This window comes from Choloepus didactylus, chromosome 4 (genome assembly GCF_015220235.1).
Source record: "Choloepus didactylus isolate mChoDid1 chromosome 4, mChoDid1.pri, whole genome shotgun sequence".
Lineage (NCBI taxonomy): Eukaryota > Metazoa > Chordata > Mammalia > Pilosa > Megalonychidae > Choloepus > Choloepus didactylus.
Window position 1 is genome coordinate 5,385,585 of NC_051310.1, and position 18,072 is coordinate 5,403,656.

At 49.3% G+C, this 18,072-nt stretch overlaps 1 protein-coding gene across 10 annotated transcripts in view; it reads right to left on the reverse strand.

Moving 5' to 3' along the window:
• Positions 1–675: 675 nt before the first annotated feature.
• Positions 676–18,072, reverse strand: part of PPP2R5C (protein phosphatase 2 regulatory subunit B'gamma) — a 157,409-nt gene continuing 140,012 nt past the window's right edge. For 2 of the 10 annotated variants that reach the window (XM_037831853.1, XM_037831847.1), the window contains exons 10-14: positions 17,052–17,179; positions 14,985–15,086; positions 13,593–13,665; positions 8,855–8,971; positions 3,279–3,410 (exon numbers count right to left, since the gene is read on the reverse strand). In XM_037831853.1, coding sequence (XP_037687781.1) covers positions 3,279–3,410; positions 8,855–8,971; positions 13,593–13,665; positions 14,985–15,086; positions 17,052–17,179 — 552 coding nt within the window. Of the gene's footprint in view, positions 3,411–5,628; positions 5,701–8,854; positions 8,972–12,556; positions 13,057–13,592; positions 13,666–14,984; positions 15,087–17,051; positions 17,180–18,072 lie in introns of those variants that run through there. The other 8 variants (XM_037831846.1, XM_037831851.1, XM_037831845.1 and 5 more) reach the window with 7 other exon arrangements.

Sequence of the window (18,072 nt, forward strand, 5' to 3'; positions counted from 1 at the left end):
CAAGAGACTTCTGCATTTTGCAAATGAGAAGGGGGTCAGAGAGACCATCTGACGGCCACAGGAAGCAAGGACAGAGGGTCAGAACCTGCACCCACGTCACCCCAAAGAGCCGGCCCGTTATGTACCTGCCGGAACGCTGAGCAGACTCAACAAAGGAGAGAAGAGGTCTCAGGCCAGGACCTGGGGAGAGAACTTTCCTCTGAGTCTACTTCCAAGTGCTTCCAGCAGCAGCGCTGAGGACAGTGACCTTAAAAAGGGATGGCTTAGCTAGGATCCCAAATCCAAATTCCCAGGGAGACTCTGTTCTCCTCGAGATTTTAATTCCTCTGCAAGAACTTTTTAAAGCATCATAATTAAGGCTCAAATAACTCAGTTTCTTTAAGTTGTATTCTGATTCACCTTTACCTACTCAAGAAAAGAGAAGTGGTCTATAAAAACGTCACGTCTACTTCTTTCCATTAAAGATGTCAAACATTTGTTCACAGAACACCCTGGAGAGACCTGATGGGTGGCTCACAGGGTAGCGGGCACTCGGACACTTGGGGAAGAGAGAATCCCTGCCTCCCGTCCCCGGCTGGTATCCCCAGGTGCGGCTGGCTCCAAACCCGACAGCAGCTTGGGGAGGAGCAGAACCAGCCTGCCCAACACCACGGCTAAGTTTAGCTTCATGAGTAATAAAATTCACATGGTCTTTATTTAGTCCATATAATACACCATTTTTAGAATGTTTAAATTTAGATAAAAGAGCATATTAAGTGGCAAGTATATGAAGTTTGTCTTCATAAACAATGTCAAAACAAAAATTTTCAAATTACAAAATGTTAAAAAATATGTAGCTACTTAACATTTCACTAAAGCATAAAGTTACAGATATATTCTAAAGAAAAATAATTGTGCCACTTACCTATTTTTGCTGTTTCTATGAACTTTTTTATTCTGTACAGAGGACATTTTGTACAAAATATGAAGTCTACATTTTTATTACTTATTACCATAAAACAAAGATACAATGTATGTACAATATTAAAAGGAAGCCATACTAAAGCCACACTAAAAAGACACTTGGAATAGTGACACTTCTGATGTACAGATACAGTCTGGAAAATGTGAAGATGCCAACGGAGAACTTCATGAAGAAAAACAGTCACCAAATTACCAGTATATTTTCAATGTAGTACTTTTGAAATCAGTTTGGTACAGAATAAACAGCGCATCTATATAGTAATCTATATAAGTTGAACAGTTAGCACAGGGAATCCAAGTACTAACTAAGGAAACTTTAATAAGCCAAAGTATTAAGTAATAATACCCTTGCCAAAGAAAATTAGTTTCTCTGAAAACTTTTTTTTTTTTTTTTTTTGGTGAATGTTTGTCTTCAATAAAGAGCAGAAATAAAAACTAGACAAAAAGATGTTCTTATACGTTGAGTTTCACACAATCAAACAAACATTGATATTTTGCTTCCTTCCCTAGGGCAAAAAGAGATTCTTTATAGAAACCTCTCTCACAAACATACTGAACATCCAGAATCAAGGTTTTTTGAGAATCTATCAGCTAAAGATGGAAGTTCAAACAATGGTGTATCAAAATACAGAAGACGCAGCTTTATACAATAAAAAGCACCCTTTTTCCCTCAAAAGGAGAAGGCATCTAAACTTTTTTAAATTATAGATTTCATAATGGTAAAATGGATAGATACTTGTCAAGTTTCTCAGGAAGTGTTTCTTCTCACAGAATGGACTCTTCCACTTGAAGATGGGGCAATCTTTTAATTTAGTACTTGTTCTTGCTTGAAACACAATTAATCCCCTCCCCCAAAGTGATTTTCCTCCGAGACACAGGAAATAAGCATTGTCGATGGATTTAAATGAAACCAACTGGCAGCGCCGTGGGGCTGCACAGCTATGTCTGCTTCCCACAATAATTAATGGATACAGGAGACCTAGATAAAAAGACAGATCTGAAAAGAAGCCGCATCTTATCTTTTATGCATTGAGACATTTAACCCTAAGTTATATAATCTTATGCCAGAGACAAAAGAAACAGAATCACTTGTTCAGAATAGCAGTGCACATTTCAAACAGCTTTCAAGCAGGATAAATAAGTCAAAATACTGGCCACCCTGAGAGAAAAAAATAGACAAAGCACTAAGTGTAAAGGTTTTCTCCTCGTGCTATTCCATCTAAAACAAAAAGCTCAATACAAACATGCAAATAAGTTTGTGAAATAGCAGCATTTGAAGATCAATGGAAACTTCGATATTGTACTTTACTTATGAGGTGTTTATAACGTGTGTGCTCTTTTCAACAGAAAAAGATTCCTCTGGAGTGCCCTGGCCAGGGCTTCCTCCAAGTTCCGTGGGCCACACAGCGTGGCGAAGGGACAGGGGAGCGTGGCGGCAGTGGCCGGCCAGCGGGGCCGAGAGGCAGCTGCAGTCTGCATTACGTCAAAAACCAGTTTAACTCAAAAAGACCTCATTCTAACTTTCTACAAGTTACGGAATTCTGAGAGATTCATTTTATTAAATAAGACCGGTTTTAAAGGGCAACAATGCCTAAATAAAGAAAAAAAAGTTCTGCAAATAAAAATATGAACACACAATTTCTTAATTCCAATTCCAGTCAAGGTTGACTGGGAAAGCTCTTATTAAATCCACGTCCTCTACCGGCTTACTCCTGGAATCCTGGGCTGGGCCACAGACTTCGGAATATGGCTTTAGAGACACGTAAAGAAGTAGGTCATGTAGTCGCGTCATTAACGAAAGGAAAGAAATGCCTGAGAAAATGACAGTGGCTGAGGATTGTCGTGTTACTTTTTCAGTAAGCTGTGTTAGAACATGAAAGCAAAGAACCATCTCGTTGAGAGGAAACCAAAACCCAAACCAAAGGGCCTACCGGCCTAACGATCACGGGGAAACGATTTCACGGCTGTAAAGTCTTTAAAAACTTGTAATACTTTTTAAAGTGTTCCTTTGATTTGAAAAACATTGCTCCTGTCACAGAACCACTAGTGTGAGTATTTCGGGGGGCGTGAAGGTGGCGAGCGGGGTGCCTGCCTAGGGCTGACCTCGTGGCGAGGCTGCCAGGCCAGGCCCCCGCGCCCCCTGCCACCTCCACTGTCGGGGCTCCTCATCGCGGGCGGACGGGGGACGTGGTTCCACACAGCTGGGGTGGAGAAAGCTCTGACCTCGAGCCTAACGGATTTGCGTGGCACAACAAGGATGTTTCCTACAGAATCCAGGAGGGCAGCAGCCTCCCCGCCGTGCGGTCCTCTGGGGGCTACTGGCCGTCCCGGGAGAGCAGCTCGCCGGCGCCGCTCGGGGCTTCCAAGGCCTTCCTGGCGTGGGGGTCCTGGGGCAGCTCGGCCTTGCGGCGCACAACGGCACGGTCCTTCCTCTCTTCCTTCTGTGCCTGGAATTAAAAAGGCAACCGAGTTGGCCGGACACCCAGCTCCCGGGAAAGGGGCTCGCTCATGCCCAAGGACACAGAGGCTCTCGAGGAGCCCCGGGTCACCCCACATGTCCTGGGCTCCCCCCTGCTGTGGGGAAAGAGGCGCACTTCTCGCCTGGAAGGGGCACTTGGTGTTCACCTAACACATCTGGTCCTTCTGAACCCTCTCGGGACGGGGTGCAGAGCTGTGTGGAATCCTGGCATTTTGGTGTTCCACCCTGTGTAGGTTTTCGGTACAGGATATTCACCATCTCTATTTTGCAGAATTCACTGGTTTTAATAAATGCCTTAAATATACCCTAATTTCATTGAAAATTACCAGAGCCATTTTATGGCTTTATCCATTACTGAAGCATTTCACAAAGTCTGCTTTCCCTTGGAGGTCAACAAAAAGGATGAATTAAAAAGATATATTTAAACTGGACTTAAAAACAATACAGGATCTTACATTTCAAATTCAAAAAAGGATACTTAAAGTGACACTGAAAGCTCCAACACTTGGAAAAACTCATTATGTATGTGAAAATGTCTAATATTGAGGGTGAGAAGTAAGACTCTTCACTCCATTCTCTTCTTGAAGTTTGGGAAATGTGGGTTTTGCTTTTCTAACAGAAATGCAATGAATCCCATTTTTGTGCAAGGATTTAGGAACCTGTGTCTGCAGAGACTGGGGGTCCAGATCTGAGGGGCAGGCACACCCCAGCGGGCACTTCCACGGACCACGCTAAGCAAGTCATTCAGTTAAAAAGCAGGGGTGATGAGGTTAGCGCTGTATTCTGTAATAAAACATGAAGCCCTCTCAATCATCCAAACGCAACGTGTACACCGGAAGACCACCAGTGAGTTAGAAACCTTCTGGGGTGAAAGTTCCTTAGCCAGAATCAAGTCTTCCTTTCTGCTCAGTATCTCTATCAAAAAAGAAGAGGGTACTGAGAGAAAGTCACTTCTGTGGCGGTGAACACACATTCACCAGAAAAAAAAATTTTTTAGGTCAATCAATTGATAGCCAAAATAACAATGCAACAACTCTTCACAGTTTCCAGACATCTAACTGGTATAGGGAAACGTGTTTTTCTTTGCTTTAATGAAAAAGTCAAAGAACTGCAGAGGTCATAAATGAAAAGTTCACATTTCTGCAGAGCTAAATATTCCTTAGCAGGGTTTTTTGCAACTTTATCTATGAGAAGAGCAATAATGCCAAGGTTTAAACAGAATTTTGCTGTGCCATCCTTTCGGTCGGGTGTAGACATGTTATCTGAGTATCAGTATTCATTTATGGCACAGGCAGGGATTTTGATTTCTGATCCTGGAAACCAGCATAACGTGGTGTTAGGGGAACAGCCACAGGAGGGGGTGCTGCAGGTTGGGGGCTGCCCCTGCCATGTGCGTAAGGAGTGCTGCCGTTTTCTGCAAAGCATGTTTGCCTTCAACCATGAGAAAGCTCAGAGGTAAAATTCTACCCTGCATTTTATGTCCACTCTATACTTATCTGTAAAACAAAACAAAACAAAACAAAACAAAGCAAAACAAAACCAAGACTTTCATATACTTGAAACATTTAATTACTGCTGAAACAGGCATTCCAAAGAGAAGAAAACAGCTTTTTAATAGAAAAAGGTAATAATAAAAAACCTTGGAGGTGGGACTGATAAAAGCAAATTTAGAAAACAAACATGACATCAGAGCTTCTGGAGGAGCAGAAACTGTGATGACTGTATCTGAGCTCCTCTGCTCGGGCATTTCAAATCAGTGTGTAAAGTGGAGAGAATTCTACAAAGCACGGGGGTGGGAATCAGAAAAACAGGAGCCAGGGAAGCATGAGATGCCATGCGGGTGATGGTCCCGGTGAGGAATGCCCGGCGGAGGGTGCAGGGCTGACATGGGGCCGGGGCGGGGGGAGCCTCCAGCTGGCAGCCCACGGGCAGTCCCAAAGTCTGATGGGCACAGAAGGCTGCAAGTCTTCCTCCTATCTATAGGAGTGAACGCAAACTTTACTCTTAATTTAGAGTAGAATGAACCAGAACTTAAGGGACCAGATTTCTTTAATTTTGTCTTGAACATCACAAGCTGGAATGACATGGAAAAGGGAAAATACTTCATATACACAACATTAACTTGTCAATTCTTTTCCTACATAAAAAAAGCCTTACGTATACTTTACATATTTAATAACAAATACCTTCACTTCCCACTTCTCGACTTCCTACACCTTCCTTACTTGCGCGGTTGATACTGCTTTTCTCCCGACCAACTGTCAAAATGAGAATTGTACATGTTTTAAATGTCTCTGACGCAAATGTTCTTCACATGAAAATCACTAGTTTTCTTTGGGAGCTCTGAAGGGGTTACATGAGTTTCTCAAAAGAAAGCTAAATAATGGTTCTGACCAGGAAATACGCAGTTGAATCTCTCCACAGAAGTTGAGCCAACTATGTTCCCCGAGCACTAGAGGCCTGGCTCGCTCCCTGTTCTTTTGAGATACTATTAACTGCCTCCCATTCCCATCCTGTCCCCACATTCAAATCACGTTAAAGGAATCTGGAGTTATTTTGTAAAAATAAAATTAGCTAAAAATTTTTTTAAAAGATATTGAAGGTATTCAAATTCTGAATATAACATCCAAAAAGCTTAGTGCAAATTTTTACCTATAACTTCTTATACCAATTTCGTCTCCAAATTACGGATGTAAATTCTTCCTACATCTTGCTGTACTTGCTTTAACAGTGTCCTTGTGAATTTCAGCAAGATGACTCTATATGTTTTAAAATTATGAAGGGCCTGTTATTTCACATATTACATCTAAGAGACAGCACTTCATAAATAACCTTCATCTAGGTAGGTTGAGAATTGGGGAAAAAACTAGACTGACCCCAGAAAAATGTAAGTCTTGAAAGGGTAGTATTAGACCTGAAGTATAGAAAAGCCTTGGTTCTTTTCTCAGAGTTGTTTTTGCTTTTCTAGATCCTTGGAATTTCTATACGGGTTTTAGAATCAGCTTGTCAATTTCTTAAAAAAAAAAGAAAGAAAGAAAAAAAAGCAAAGCCTGCTGGGACTCTGAGTGTGTTAACTCGATCTACTAATCTGGGGAGACCCTAGAACGTGGGCCATAGAAACCTAAGGGAAGGGTGGGGTATCCCCGTAAGAAGGCCAGTGACGCAGAACCTCAGCCTTGAGGAGCCCTGGGCACGGCCGAGGAGTCTCTCGGCGAGCAGCTGAGCACGGGGATGGCCTCTGCCGTCACCCACCGGGCGGCCCTCTCCCAGGGGCCGGGGCAGACCCGGGCAGCCGGGGGGTGCTCAGCTGTACTCGGGATAAGAAGGCTGTTTGGTTTGTGTCCTTAATCTCGACCAAGGTCTTCCTCTCCCACAGAGCAGGGCCTGAACCGGACTGCGCCTGCCATTTGCACATTTATTACAACTGGGGCAGAGCAGTCCTCTCCCAGCTCTAACTCTGACCTAGGTCAAAGGATGTACCCAAAAGAAAAAGTTCCCCAACCCTAAAAGATTGGATGCATGAGAATCTGCCTGTAAAACACCAACTTTCTTTCCAACTCGCACAGCCCAAGTGACATAAAAACTGCCAAGTGACGACAGACTCACACGCAGGCTTATTTGCAAGAGGGGCACTGGCTGATTTCCTGCCAACTCTCTGCAGGCAACGAGTTCTCATTTCCTTAGGAAACTTATTTTAAGCAGTAAAATAAAAATGGTAATAAAAAGGGATGACTTTAACTTCCATTCCAGGTGAAAAAAAATTATCGAGATGAGATGGAAAATTAACATCCTTACCAATAGAATGGAGAATTTAGAAGGATTTTCATATTTTTGATTAAATACATTCATTGCTATTAATTATGAAGAAAGCAGGGGGCTCAACTGGATCGATTAAAAAACAAGTTATTGATGTTCACTCAAAGTACGTTGAATTTTTCCACTGGATTTTAGCATTTTCACACTGATGAACTGAAAGAAGACTTCGTTCACTTATTTTTCATCTCAACCAGGGCAGGCGGAGGCCTTGCCTTCCGCGGAATCTGAGAGTCTAGACTAGCACTGGCAAAATGAGACAGAATTCCAGCTATGGATAGAATTCCACGTTTTCTAGAAGCCACATTAAAAAAGTAGAAAAGGGTGAATTAATTTCAATACTATACTCAGCAGAATACAGCTGACATTTATCACTTCAGTATATACAGTCAATAGTGAACACTATGAATGAAACGTTTTACAGTCTCTTCCGACACTAAGCCGTGGGACCCCGGGATGTGTCCCGGACCCCAGCACGTCTGACCTGGGCCCGTGGCCGCAACACGGGGAGCGCAGGACAGGACTGTGCTCCTTTGCCGGGCGAAGTGGGGGGCACGAGCAACTCCACTTAAAACAAAAAGACTGAAAAAAAAACAAAACAAAACAGAACTCTGCTTGATGGCTCTCCGAGTGGCACTCTGTGGACGAGCCGTCTGCGCCGAGCGCACGGTGCACCTGCCACGGCGGGGGTAGTTCAAACACCTGCCTGGGGCCCAGCCACTTTTCTTTTTCTCTTTTTTATGTTATTTATAAATGTTTATTTAATGAATGTAGCCACTTTAACCTTTCAGATTTCAGAATTTTATTGCCAGAAGTCTGTGGGGATCCTTACTGGCTAAAGAGCCCAGTGGCTTCCAAGCCTAAAGGGCCTCTGCCGCACGGAGGATGACAGGGCTGGAGTGGTGAAGGCTGGACGGCGTGCTCGGGAAGCGTGGCGGTGGAAGGCTCCCTGAAAACACAAGGCCTCGCCAGCCACCCCGTGCAGCCCAGGAAGCGGCACAAGCACAGCGGCTCTCTGTGGGTGAGCGCGGGGCCCAGCACGCAGCCCCCCAGCCGGCCCCGGGAGCAACATGAGCAGGGGAAGGCAGAGCAGGAGCCTGCGAGGGGAGTCCCAGGGGCCGCAACTGCTACGAAGACTAAACGGGAGCATCTCTGGGCCAGAACAAAGTCAGAGGGAGGCAAAGGGGAAAAGGGTGGCGAGATACTGCTGCAAAGCTTTTGGTTTTGCTCAAGTTAACGTTTAAAGAACAGTTCAGCAAACAGCAAAACTGCAAGTGCAACAGCTGGTTCCTGCGGCCACCCTCTCCCCTGCCCCCAAACAAAACTGGCTCTCTCCTGTCTCTGTTGACCAGTTTGAGCCTCACTCCAAGACAAAATAATATATTCACATGAAAATGTTTAAAAACAGTTCAGTAAACAGAAAAATCACAGGCACATACTAAATCTTTAGAAACTGTCTCCAGTTAATCTATGGATAAAGTACAAATTTTAATTTTGGCTTCGGCAGAAAGCACCGGTGTGTGCCACGTCACCAGCTAACGTTATCTGCGCGCCTCAGGCAGGTCTGGAGGGGGCCTCCCCCCTGGCTCCCAGCTTTACCTGGCGAGCCTCCTCGCTCACTGTCTTTCTCAGCATCTGCACATCTTCCAGCAAAGGCCCCTCTCTCTCCATAGCAACCGGGATGCTGGCGGCGCTGGCTCGACTATACACTGCGTACTGGAATGCAAAGTGCGGGCACGGTCTGTGAGGCGCCCTGGAGGCTCCGGGCCCCTCGTCCCGGCCGCTGGCGCCCCCAGCCCCGTGGTGAGCGGACTCGCCCATGGCTGCTGCATCCCGGGCTCCCTGGAGCCTTCTGAAAACCAGACAACTGCGTCTTCTCCCCCGTGCAGGGAGCTCTGGGGCTGGGGGAGAAAACCAGGCCCGATCTCCTCCCCGGCCCGCCCCTGGACGCGAGTCCCATGAGCCTGCCGCCCCCTGCCCACAGCCGGCCAGCCGCGCGGTCCCTCCCGTCCACCGGCCGCTACGACGCGTCGTGCTGGTCAAGGAGGCTGCCCCACTCTCCCTTCTCCCCCCCGGACCCCGGCTCCTCGCTTTAGTTCTTTTCCGGACTTGCGTAAATCCCATCGCTGATCAGACCCTTTCGTCCACACCCTCACGCAACCTGGCTTAATCCAAAGCCAGCATTCTCTGTCTGCAATCTGGCGACTGGCGGTGCCGGGGAGACGGGCGCGCCTGCAAACTCAGTGTCCCCTGTGCCGAGGCGCCGACACTGCTAGGCTAGCGCACACACTGCCCATCCGCTCCCACCCCTACCCCCAGGGCAGCCCGCCCAGTGCTCCGGGCAGGCCAGATTCCGGTTTTGCGGATGCGTGACTGAGCTCCATTGGCTTTCTGTTTCCATGAACATAAACTGGGGTAACACCACACAGAGGTGCTGCAATCTCAGAGCGAGGGGTATGGGAAGCAGCCGTGAGGGGGAGTCGGGGAAGGAAGGAGCCTCCAAGCAGCCGCTGGCAGCTGCCACTGTTCCAGGTTCATCACACCTGTGCGGGCCGACCAGGATCCTCACCTAACTGAGGTGCCCTGGGGTCCCCGAGCCAGCAGCCGCACCCCACCTCCTGCCTCCACCTCGTCCTGCCCCATCCTGCCTCAGTAGGAGGCTCGCCTGCCCAGAGCTCCCTGCCCTCCCCAGGAGAAGGGCTCAACGCTCACCCCCACCTGCCCCCACCTGCTCAGCTCATCCTGGTCTGGTCTCAGCTCTCGCCTTGCGGACGCAGCCGCAGGCACCGGGGTTCTCAGCTGCTCCGTCTGCTGGGCCAGGTTGTGGTTTGTGCCCTGCTCCACCCGTCGTGGCAGGAGCACCCCAACACACTCCTTCCTGAGACTGGCCCCCCTCAGCTTCAAGACATCAGCCTCTCCCTGCTTGTCTCGGGCCCCCTGGCCCCTTCTCACACTCCTCGGAACTCTGGGGCCCCCCCAAGCGCAGTATCTGAAAATGGGCTGCCCGATCCCATGAGTGCCCACTGCCTCCACCCCCAAGTCGCACCCCAAGGCCCCCAGCATCTCCTCCATGTCGCTGCCACAAAGAGCTTTTAAAATGCAAACCTGACTTGGCCACACTGCGATCGACGGCCCTTTGACTTCTACTCACGTTTTCTGGGATAGAACCCAAAGGTTCCCTGCGCTCTCTCCAGCTCTGTCCCTGCCACAGACCACACCAGATCCTTCCCTGGGGCTGATGACGTGTGGCTCCTACGCTCCTGCTGGGAGCACCCCCAATTCGGGCTGGTTGAGCCCCCCGTGCTGAGCTGAGCCTCGACGACAGCCCAGCCCTACTCTCGTTCTTTCCTCACGTGTCTCTCTTCCAGGACGTGAGCCGGGCTCCCGTCACCTCCAGCACCCCACTCGAAGGCGACTATCAGAGCCGAATCCAACAGCCTCCGTCTGGCTCCCCTAAGGGACCGCAAGCCGGTGACTCGCTCTCCTTCCTGCATCCCTGGCAGCCCGCGGGATTCAGAACTTAGCTGGTGCCGGGGCCAGGCTGCTGGGGGACAGAAGCACAAAGAACTGCAACATGTGGGAAGCAGAGTGTGGGAGGGTTTCAACCAACACTTTGGTCTTTGGCTGCTCCAAGAGAAAAGCAGACGCTTTCCACAGGCCCTGCCGACGGCACCTGCTAGAGGCTCGCCAGCCCCAGCGTGCACTGCTCCCAGGGCAGAGGGGTGTGCTTGCAAACAAGGACGCCAAGAGCTGTTCACGGCAAAGCGAACGTTACTCAGTGGTACAGGCAGGGCGGCATCCTCACTAGGGGAAAACCTGCCCCCGGGGCTGGATCTGGAGCAGGAGAAGGAAGGCGGCTCCCCCAGCAGCGACACCCGGCCAGGACCCTGTCCTGGAAAGGAAGACGCACGAGCCAGCCACCTTTAACCCCACAAACGCCGGGCCTCCATTTTGCAGGATTCCCAGCGAAGCCAGGGGAAATAAGCAGCAGAATGCAGCATGGCCTCTTTGGGTAGATTACGAAAAATGCATTTATATTAGAAATCTTCAATATTCAACGATTCTTAAAAACTCAACTGTGCACAACACTCAAAAATCCCAATAAAGCTGCTGCCACTGCTGAAACGGACAAGACTGGAAACTCTGAAAGCAGCACCAGCTTCCCCAAGTCCACAACAGGCCCAAGTGGGGACGTGCTTTAACGCCTTCGGATCGATAAAACATTTGGTTTCTAAAAAAACAGGGTGAACATCAGAAAGATATACGTCAGTAAACATTTGAGATGGAAAATCAAGTTTCAGAAACCCAACTATTATCTTTACCTAATCATGAAAAAATTGTATTGTCCACAAAAGTTTTTTTTTCCTTGATAAACAGTGACTAGAATCTAGAAAAGTTTTCCAGAGAATGAAAGGCAAGAACCAAGGCAGTGGCCCCCAGCTCTGAGACAGCAGCCACGGAGTGTTCTCCGTTCAAGCAGCACTGCGGTGTGTCCTGGAGCACGCGGACAGCACGTGCCGGAAGCCAGGGCTGCTGGCAACACAGGACGTGGGTGTGGGCGAAAACCAGCAGCCCACGCGGTTATCAGACACTGGGAATGAGAGTGGCTGGAAGGAAGGGAAAAGTCACACAGGAGGACTCAGGAGAGGTCCAGAAAAAAGGGAAAAGAGAGACAGCGGACATTCCAGAAGGACACTGTCACGGCACACTCTGAAACAGGGCCGCTTCTGTTAAGACCGTGGCCAGCTCTTCCTCACCTGTAACGGAGATGTTTCACCTGACTGTTTCATGAGGTTCTTTCCATATTCTACATAACAGAAGTGACATCTGACCCTCTGACCTCTATACACTTCAGCGATTTTCAAAGGTGCTGCTTCTGCCGGAGGACGGGTGCCATGAGCCCTCCCGCCCGGGCCCAGGTGCCGTTGGGAACAAAGCAAGGCTCTCGGGCGACGGCAGGCAGGGCCTGGACCCCCGACCTGGGCCAGGAGCTTGGCTTTCTTACGTTTTACAACAAATGACGGGACTGCAGCCTCACTTTCAAGATAAATTCTATTCTTTAAAGCAGATTTCCTCCAGTTCCTACCTAAAACAAGTTCTGCACAGTTTCAGACAGTAACCTTAAGACAGCATTTCTCTGTAGGAGCAGGCATAAATATTGTTAGAAAAATGCAGGCTGCTTGATTTAGGTGGTATCAAGGATACACAATATTAAGATGGTCATTTATTAATTTTTCTATTTTTAACTCTCTTGATTGCAGCTTTATCAAAGGGAATACAAAACAATATGCTATTATACAGAAAAATATATACTTTTAATTTCATATTCATGTATCACTTTTTCTTACATGTCAGATTTAAAAACTGACATACTGACAAAGAAAACAACCACGACACAGTACACCTCTTATCAAAACCAACACAGCATTTACAACCTGGCTTGCCCAACTGGGCCTTTTAGGATTTGGGGGGTAGCTAAGTGGTTCTCCTTACAAAGTAAAATATCTTTTTTGGTGGGGAGTTGGAGGATGCTGGAACATTCTTAGTGTAGCAAAGATTCAGACGCGATCTTCACCGAGCAGCACCGTGCTTCTCAGACGGGAGCACAGAACAACAGAATCGTTTGCAGTGTTTAGGTCAGTGTACGTAAAACCAAACACCACAGCGCAGAAACCAGCCCAAAATGCAGCAGTCCTGGGGGGCAGCCCAAGAGTTAATACTATTTAGGAAACGTTTAACTGTGGGCAGCTCCAGAAGATGTGATCACTTCCATCAGCTTGCTAGCACACCACTGGGACCTCCTGGCCAGGGTGAAAAAAGGGATTATTTGTGCACGTGGCAGAATTCACGCAGTTTTTCACAACAGAGGCTGAGCTGACAGAAACCCCGTTTTAGGAAGGAGGACATCAACTTCACACTCAATCTACTTCAAATCTAATTCCCTTTAAGAATAAATTTGATATTAAAAACAAAGGGAGATATTGTTTGAGCTACAGCATTTATGACATTTGTGAGATAAAGTAAATTACAATCTTGGTCCAAAAATTGAGATTATATCCTGGTTTCCTTTTTACCACAGTATCCTGATAAGATTCGTATCTTATTTAAAAAAGCAAAGAATGTCAATTCTGTGGTAAAAGCTTTTTGTGGGGCAAAATAAGTACTTGTACAAAAGGAGGGTTACAAAGTTGAAAAGCATTTTTTATTGCAGGTATTTTCATATACAACGTTAGTGGGATCGACTTCCCTCACCTCCTGGGATGAAGCCACATTCCTATCTTATGCAAACTTCCACGTAACACCCTGAACACGTTCATGTTACTCTCTTTTTCAGTACCTGGGGGTTGGCTTTGGCTAGATTTTCTATTTTAACCCACGCTTCTTCTCGTTCTTTCATTTTTAGCTTCTCTCTGAAAAATAGTAAAATGTCGTTTATATTAGAGAAATGAATCATGTTCAAGAAGACATTACAGGGGAAAAATGACCGACGCCTCAGCAACGCCACCCACCGCTCTCCCGCCCTTTTCCGTCTGAGTCCCATGTTCCCGCCCAAGGCAGGGATTGCAGTGCACGTGCAGTGAAGACCAGAACGAAAACACCAACCCAGGTTCAGAGCAAAGGCTTTAAACTCTCTATCTCCGCCCTGCTCCTTTCAGGCGTGTCTTCCCGGGACCAGGCGACTGTGACAGAGGCTGGCACGTCCCGGACGATCAGAACGACAGCCGGAGCCGGCACCCAGCCACGTGGATGCCAGCAACCACGTAACCTGGATCCAAGTCCTATCTATTTTTCCAGTGGAGCCAGTGTCCCCTGCTCTGCCCTCCTGAGGGGAGGGCTCACCGTGCGAGAGTGTCGCACCTGAACCTGCATCCGGCGCTGCGGCGGGAAGGCACTGCTCAGCCTGCAGGTCTGCGGGTCCGGCCCCCGCGTCTGCCCGCGCCCTCTCTGCTCCACCCACCGTCCCCCCACACGCTCCGTATTCCACTTGCTTGCATCTCGCTGCCTGCTCTCCCCACACTCCCAGAACATGAACTCCAGAGGCAAGGACTTGCCAGCGACTAGCACGGGGCTGGCATCGAGCGAGCGCGCACACGCGTGTCTAAGGAAAGAACAAGTGCGTGTGCACACACTGCATCTTGGATTATGCTCATTCAAGGCTTAGCTACCTTGGCCGGTTTCAGGTGACGAGTGCAGAGTAAAATCCGCCCCCAGCCCGTGCCTGCCTGTGAAGGGGTGCCAGGCGTCCCAGCACCCAGACCTGCGGCGGTCACGTGTGGGTACGGGGGTGCCCGAGGCCAGGGGAGCAGAGGCCCCAGGTTTGCACAGACTGGCATGATGGGCAATAAAGCTGTGGCGGATCGAAGACTCTGCTCCCTCAAACAAACCCAGCCGGACAGGACTCGAGTTCCTGTCTCAGAAACATGAAACTTGCTTCCAGCCTGTGGTGTCCATGAGAAGAAGAAATTCTGAGTGTTAAATTCTTGATCCCAAATGCACTTTCTGCAATACTGATTAAACCAGTGGCCTAAGGGAGAGAGGAGCTAGCTCTACACACGTGGCCGCTGAATGTGAGTCCTACAATGAAGTTCTAACTTGCTTTCCGAGTACAAGGGGACCAGCTTTGCTTTAAAGTGAAGAATAACTTCTTAGGATAAAATAATGGAAGGGGCTTATTCAAGACTAACGAAAAAACCCCTTGGCACAGTACTTTTTGAAATGAGCAACTTACTTCAGTTTCTCTGCTTTGAACTGCTGGGTGCAGTCGTCAAAGAGTTTTTGGTTCATCTCCATGAAGAGTTTCAGTGCGTTATAGATCAAGCCGTGTATCGTCCTGGAAAGAAAGCTTCACGCTGAACTCGGGGGCTCCGTCACTCCTACTCCCGCTTCCCCAGTCTCCTTCCTCTCCAAATCTATCCGGCCATCTCCGGGGTCCCCCATCTCATCAGGTTTCCAGGCTTTAGGAGCTGCTGTCTGCTTTCTGGGGCCCGCCCTGGGCCCGGGGATGTCCCCTCCCAGCTGCTCCCGGCTAAGTGCTCGGGCCTCCCGCTGACTGTCCTGCTCCACAGCAGCCAAAGCCCTCTGACTCGGAAACTGAATAAAAAACGCTGAAACCCGAACAAATATAATTAAGACAAACATAATTAGATGGAGGACAATAATAGAAGGATTTTATTTCCCTTTATTTTATTTATTTTATTAAGAGAAATAAAATCTTCAGTTCCTCTCAATTTTATTCACTGAGAACAGAAAAATTAATTTTAATAATGCCAAAGTAGAGCTTTGGAAGGTAAAAAGTGAGATCACCATAAAACAAGCCTAATACAAACTTAACCCATTTTCAAATCATAACTACTTTTTCATCCACTTTGTAACAAAACCAAAATCACATTTAGAAAACACTTAAAAGAATGTTTCGTTCTCTGCACTGGCAGGAATTTAAGATCAGTTCCTGAACAGTATGAGCCTTCATGTGACACTAGAGCACACGCAGAAACGAGGCTTCAACTCCAGGCCTCTGTTATCACCTCCCGAGCTCCCCGAAAACGAATGTGACAGAGACACGGTCATCGGAAGCTGACATCCTGACAACCATGTTCCCTCTGTCACCGCTATGCCCTCCAGTGCCCGCTGCTGCTTCTCCTTGTCCTGCGGCGGCCAAAGCATCCGACTGCTCGATGACCACAGGGCTGCTGGCGCCGGTCACTGGGTGTCTGTTCTGGGCCGGTGCCTTATACATATGTCTGTCACTTTATCTCCACCTTTCCAAGGTGAAGGGCACTGCAAAGCCGGGCCCTCTGTGACACCATCTTAATCAACCTTCCTGACAAAACCGGCAGGTGGGTGCCCTCACGCTCTTCATTCCTCCAATGAGGGCCCCGGCCGAGCCACCTGCCCTGCTAGGGCCACTCAGCTGCTGTGGCCCCAGAGCCCGCGCCCTCGATCCTCTGCTATTCTGCCCATATCGGCCAGCCAACGCTCAGGGTTCAGGGAGCTGGCTGGCTCTGTGCCCACGGGCTGGCCCAGGTGGGCTGCGCCCTGCAGTGGGTAGGCCCAGTGAACGGGTGGGGGCGGCTGAGCTGCAGCACCAGCCGGGGAGCGCGGCACCAGGAGCCCGCACCGGGCAGCTGTGGACTGTGGGGGGGACGCTAGCTCCCCCCAGGCTTGGAGTCCCTGTGAGATGCTGGCGTAGGACTCACTACCAGCTCAGCTTTTCCTGTTTTTGTTTCTGATTTAATGGCTACAATCTAAGAGGGAAAGAAGTGAAAGGAGGGAAAAAAGCAGAACTCTGAATAAACTCTGATGTTTATTCAAATACCACTAGTACCAACTCAGTATTCAAAACCCACATGGCCCCCAAACCAACAGTCTTCCTATAACAGCTTGAGAAGACCCTCACCCAGTAAATCAGTGTCTGCCCTCCTCAAGTGAGAGGACCACGGAGAGAGGGAGACGCGGGTGTGGGAGGCCCCTGAGGCTGCTCTGGGCCCCCTGCTCAGACTCTCCTTCTGGAGGCAGTGGCCGCAGAGGGCATCTTAGGGGCTCTTTCAGGGGTGTGGAGCAGCTGCCCCGCATCGGCAGGGCCGAGGTGAGCAAACGCACCTCCGTGCTGGGGGCAAAATAAAAGGCCACAATGGAACCCACAAGTCTACTTAATTCTAGGTCCCAAAAGAAACAAGGCAGCTTCATTTACTAACTGATAATTAAAATGTGGATTTCAATTCTAATCGATCCAAGGTACCAACAAAATAGGCAACGTTAAAAAATTGTGAGAAAAGGCCTGCCGGTCCCTTCTTACTTGTTCCAGTGGGTCTTCGAGTTGCGGTACAAGGACGGAAACATGATGGGCAGGATCTTGGCTGCGTTGTCGCTGATGAGGCTCATGATGTACTCGTTGTTCCAGTAGTACAGGGCGCGCTCGGCCACCTGGAAGACAGGGGACTGCTGCTGCGGCGGCGCTAACCCGCCAGGCCCGTCCTCAGCGCTAACCCTCCACCAGGACAGCGAACCAGCTGCAGCACCGAGCCAGCGCTACTCCCACGAGCCCAGACACGCTCGACCAGCCCTGAGTGGCCTCAGACGAAGAGGCAGGACACCCCACACCCGAGTCCGCGTCGTTCCCCATCTACGCGGGGCTGGAGCGCTGGGCACAGTGGCTCACCAGGCCGATGCCCGCGTGACGTGCCCGGGCGAGGTCCCGGCTCACGGGGCTTGTACTCCAGGGGAGGAGACGGCTCACAGGCCGCTGATACGTAACACGGTGGAGGCACGCGGAGGGGGTCCAGGACCACAGGAATGTGGGGGACCGTGGCTTCCTTCACGAGCGCGGCCCCCGAGGACAGAGGAGGTGCTGAGGCCCCCGAGGGTGCCCACGGGCCTGCTGAAGCCTCGGAGGCAAACCTCACCCTGGGCGAGGTGGGAAACCCTGCAAGGGCTTTCTCCATGTTCATTACTGAATTTTTCAAACACACCAAAAGCTGAAAGACTAGACTAACCAACACCCCCATCCCTCCACCTAGAGGCGGCAACTGTCACAGCGCGGCCACACACGTGTTCTCCACACACACAAGCACAGGTGAGAGTCTGACGTGGCCCTGAAGACAGGGCGCCTGTGAGTGTCTGGGCAAGCCCTCTCCCAGGAGGAGGGACCAAGGATGGCCCAGGTATGTGCAACGCTGCCACCACCCCTGAAAAGCGGACAATGGTTACACGGCTACTAGCATTGTTAGGCTCTTAGCAGCGGGGTGTTTCTTCCACCAGAAGCTTCCAACCTAGGGGGAGAGACAGACCCGGAGGTCACAGCACAGTGTGCTGGTCAG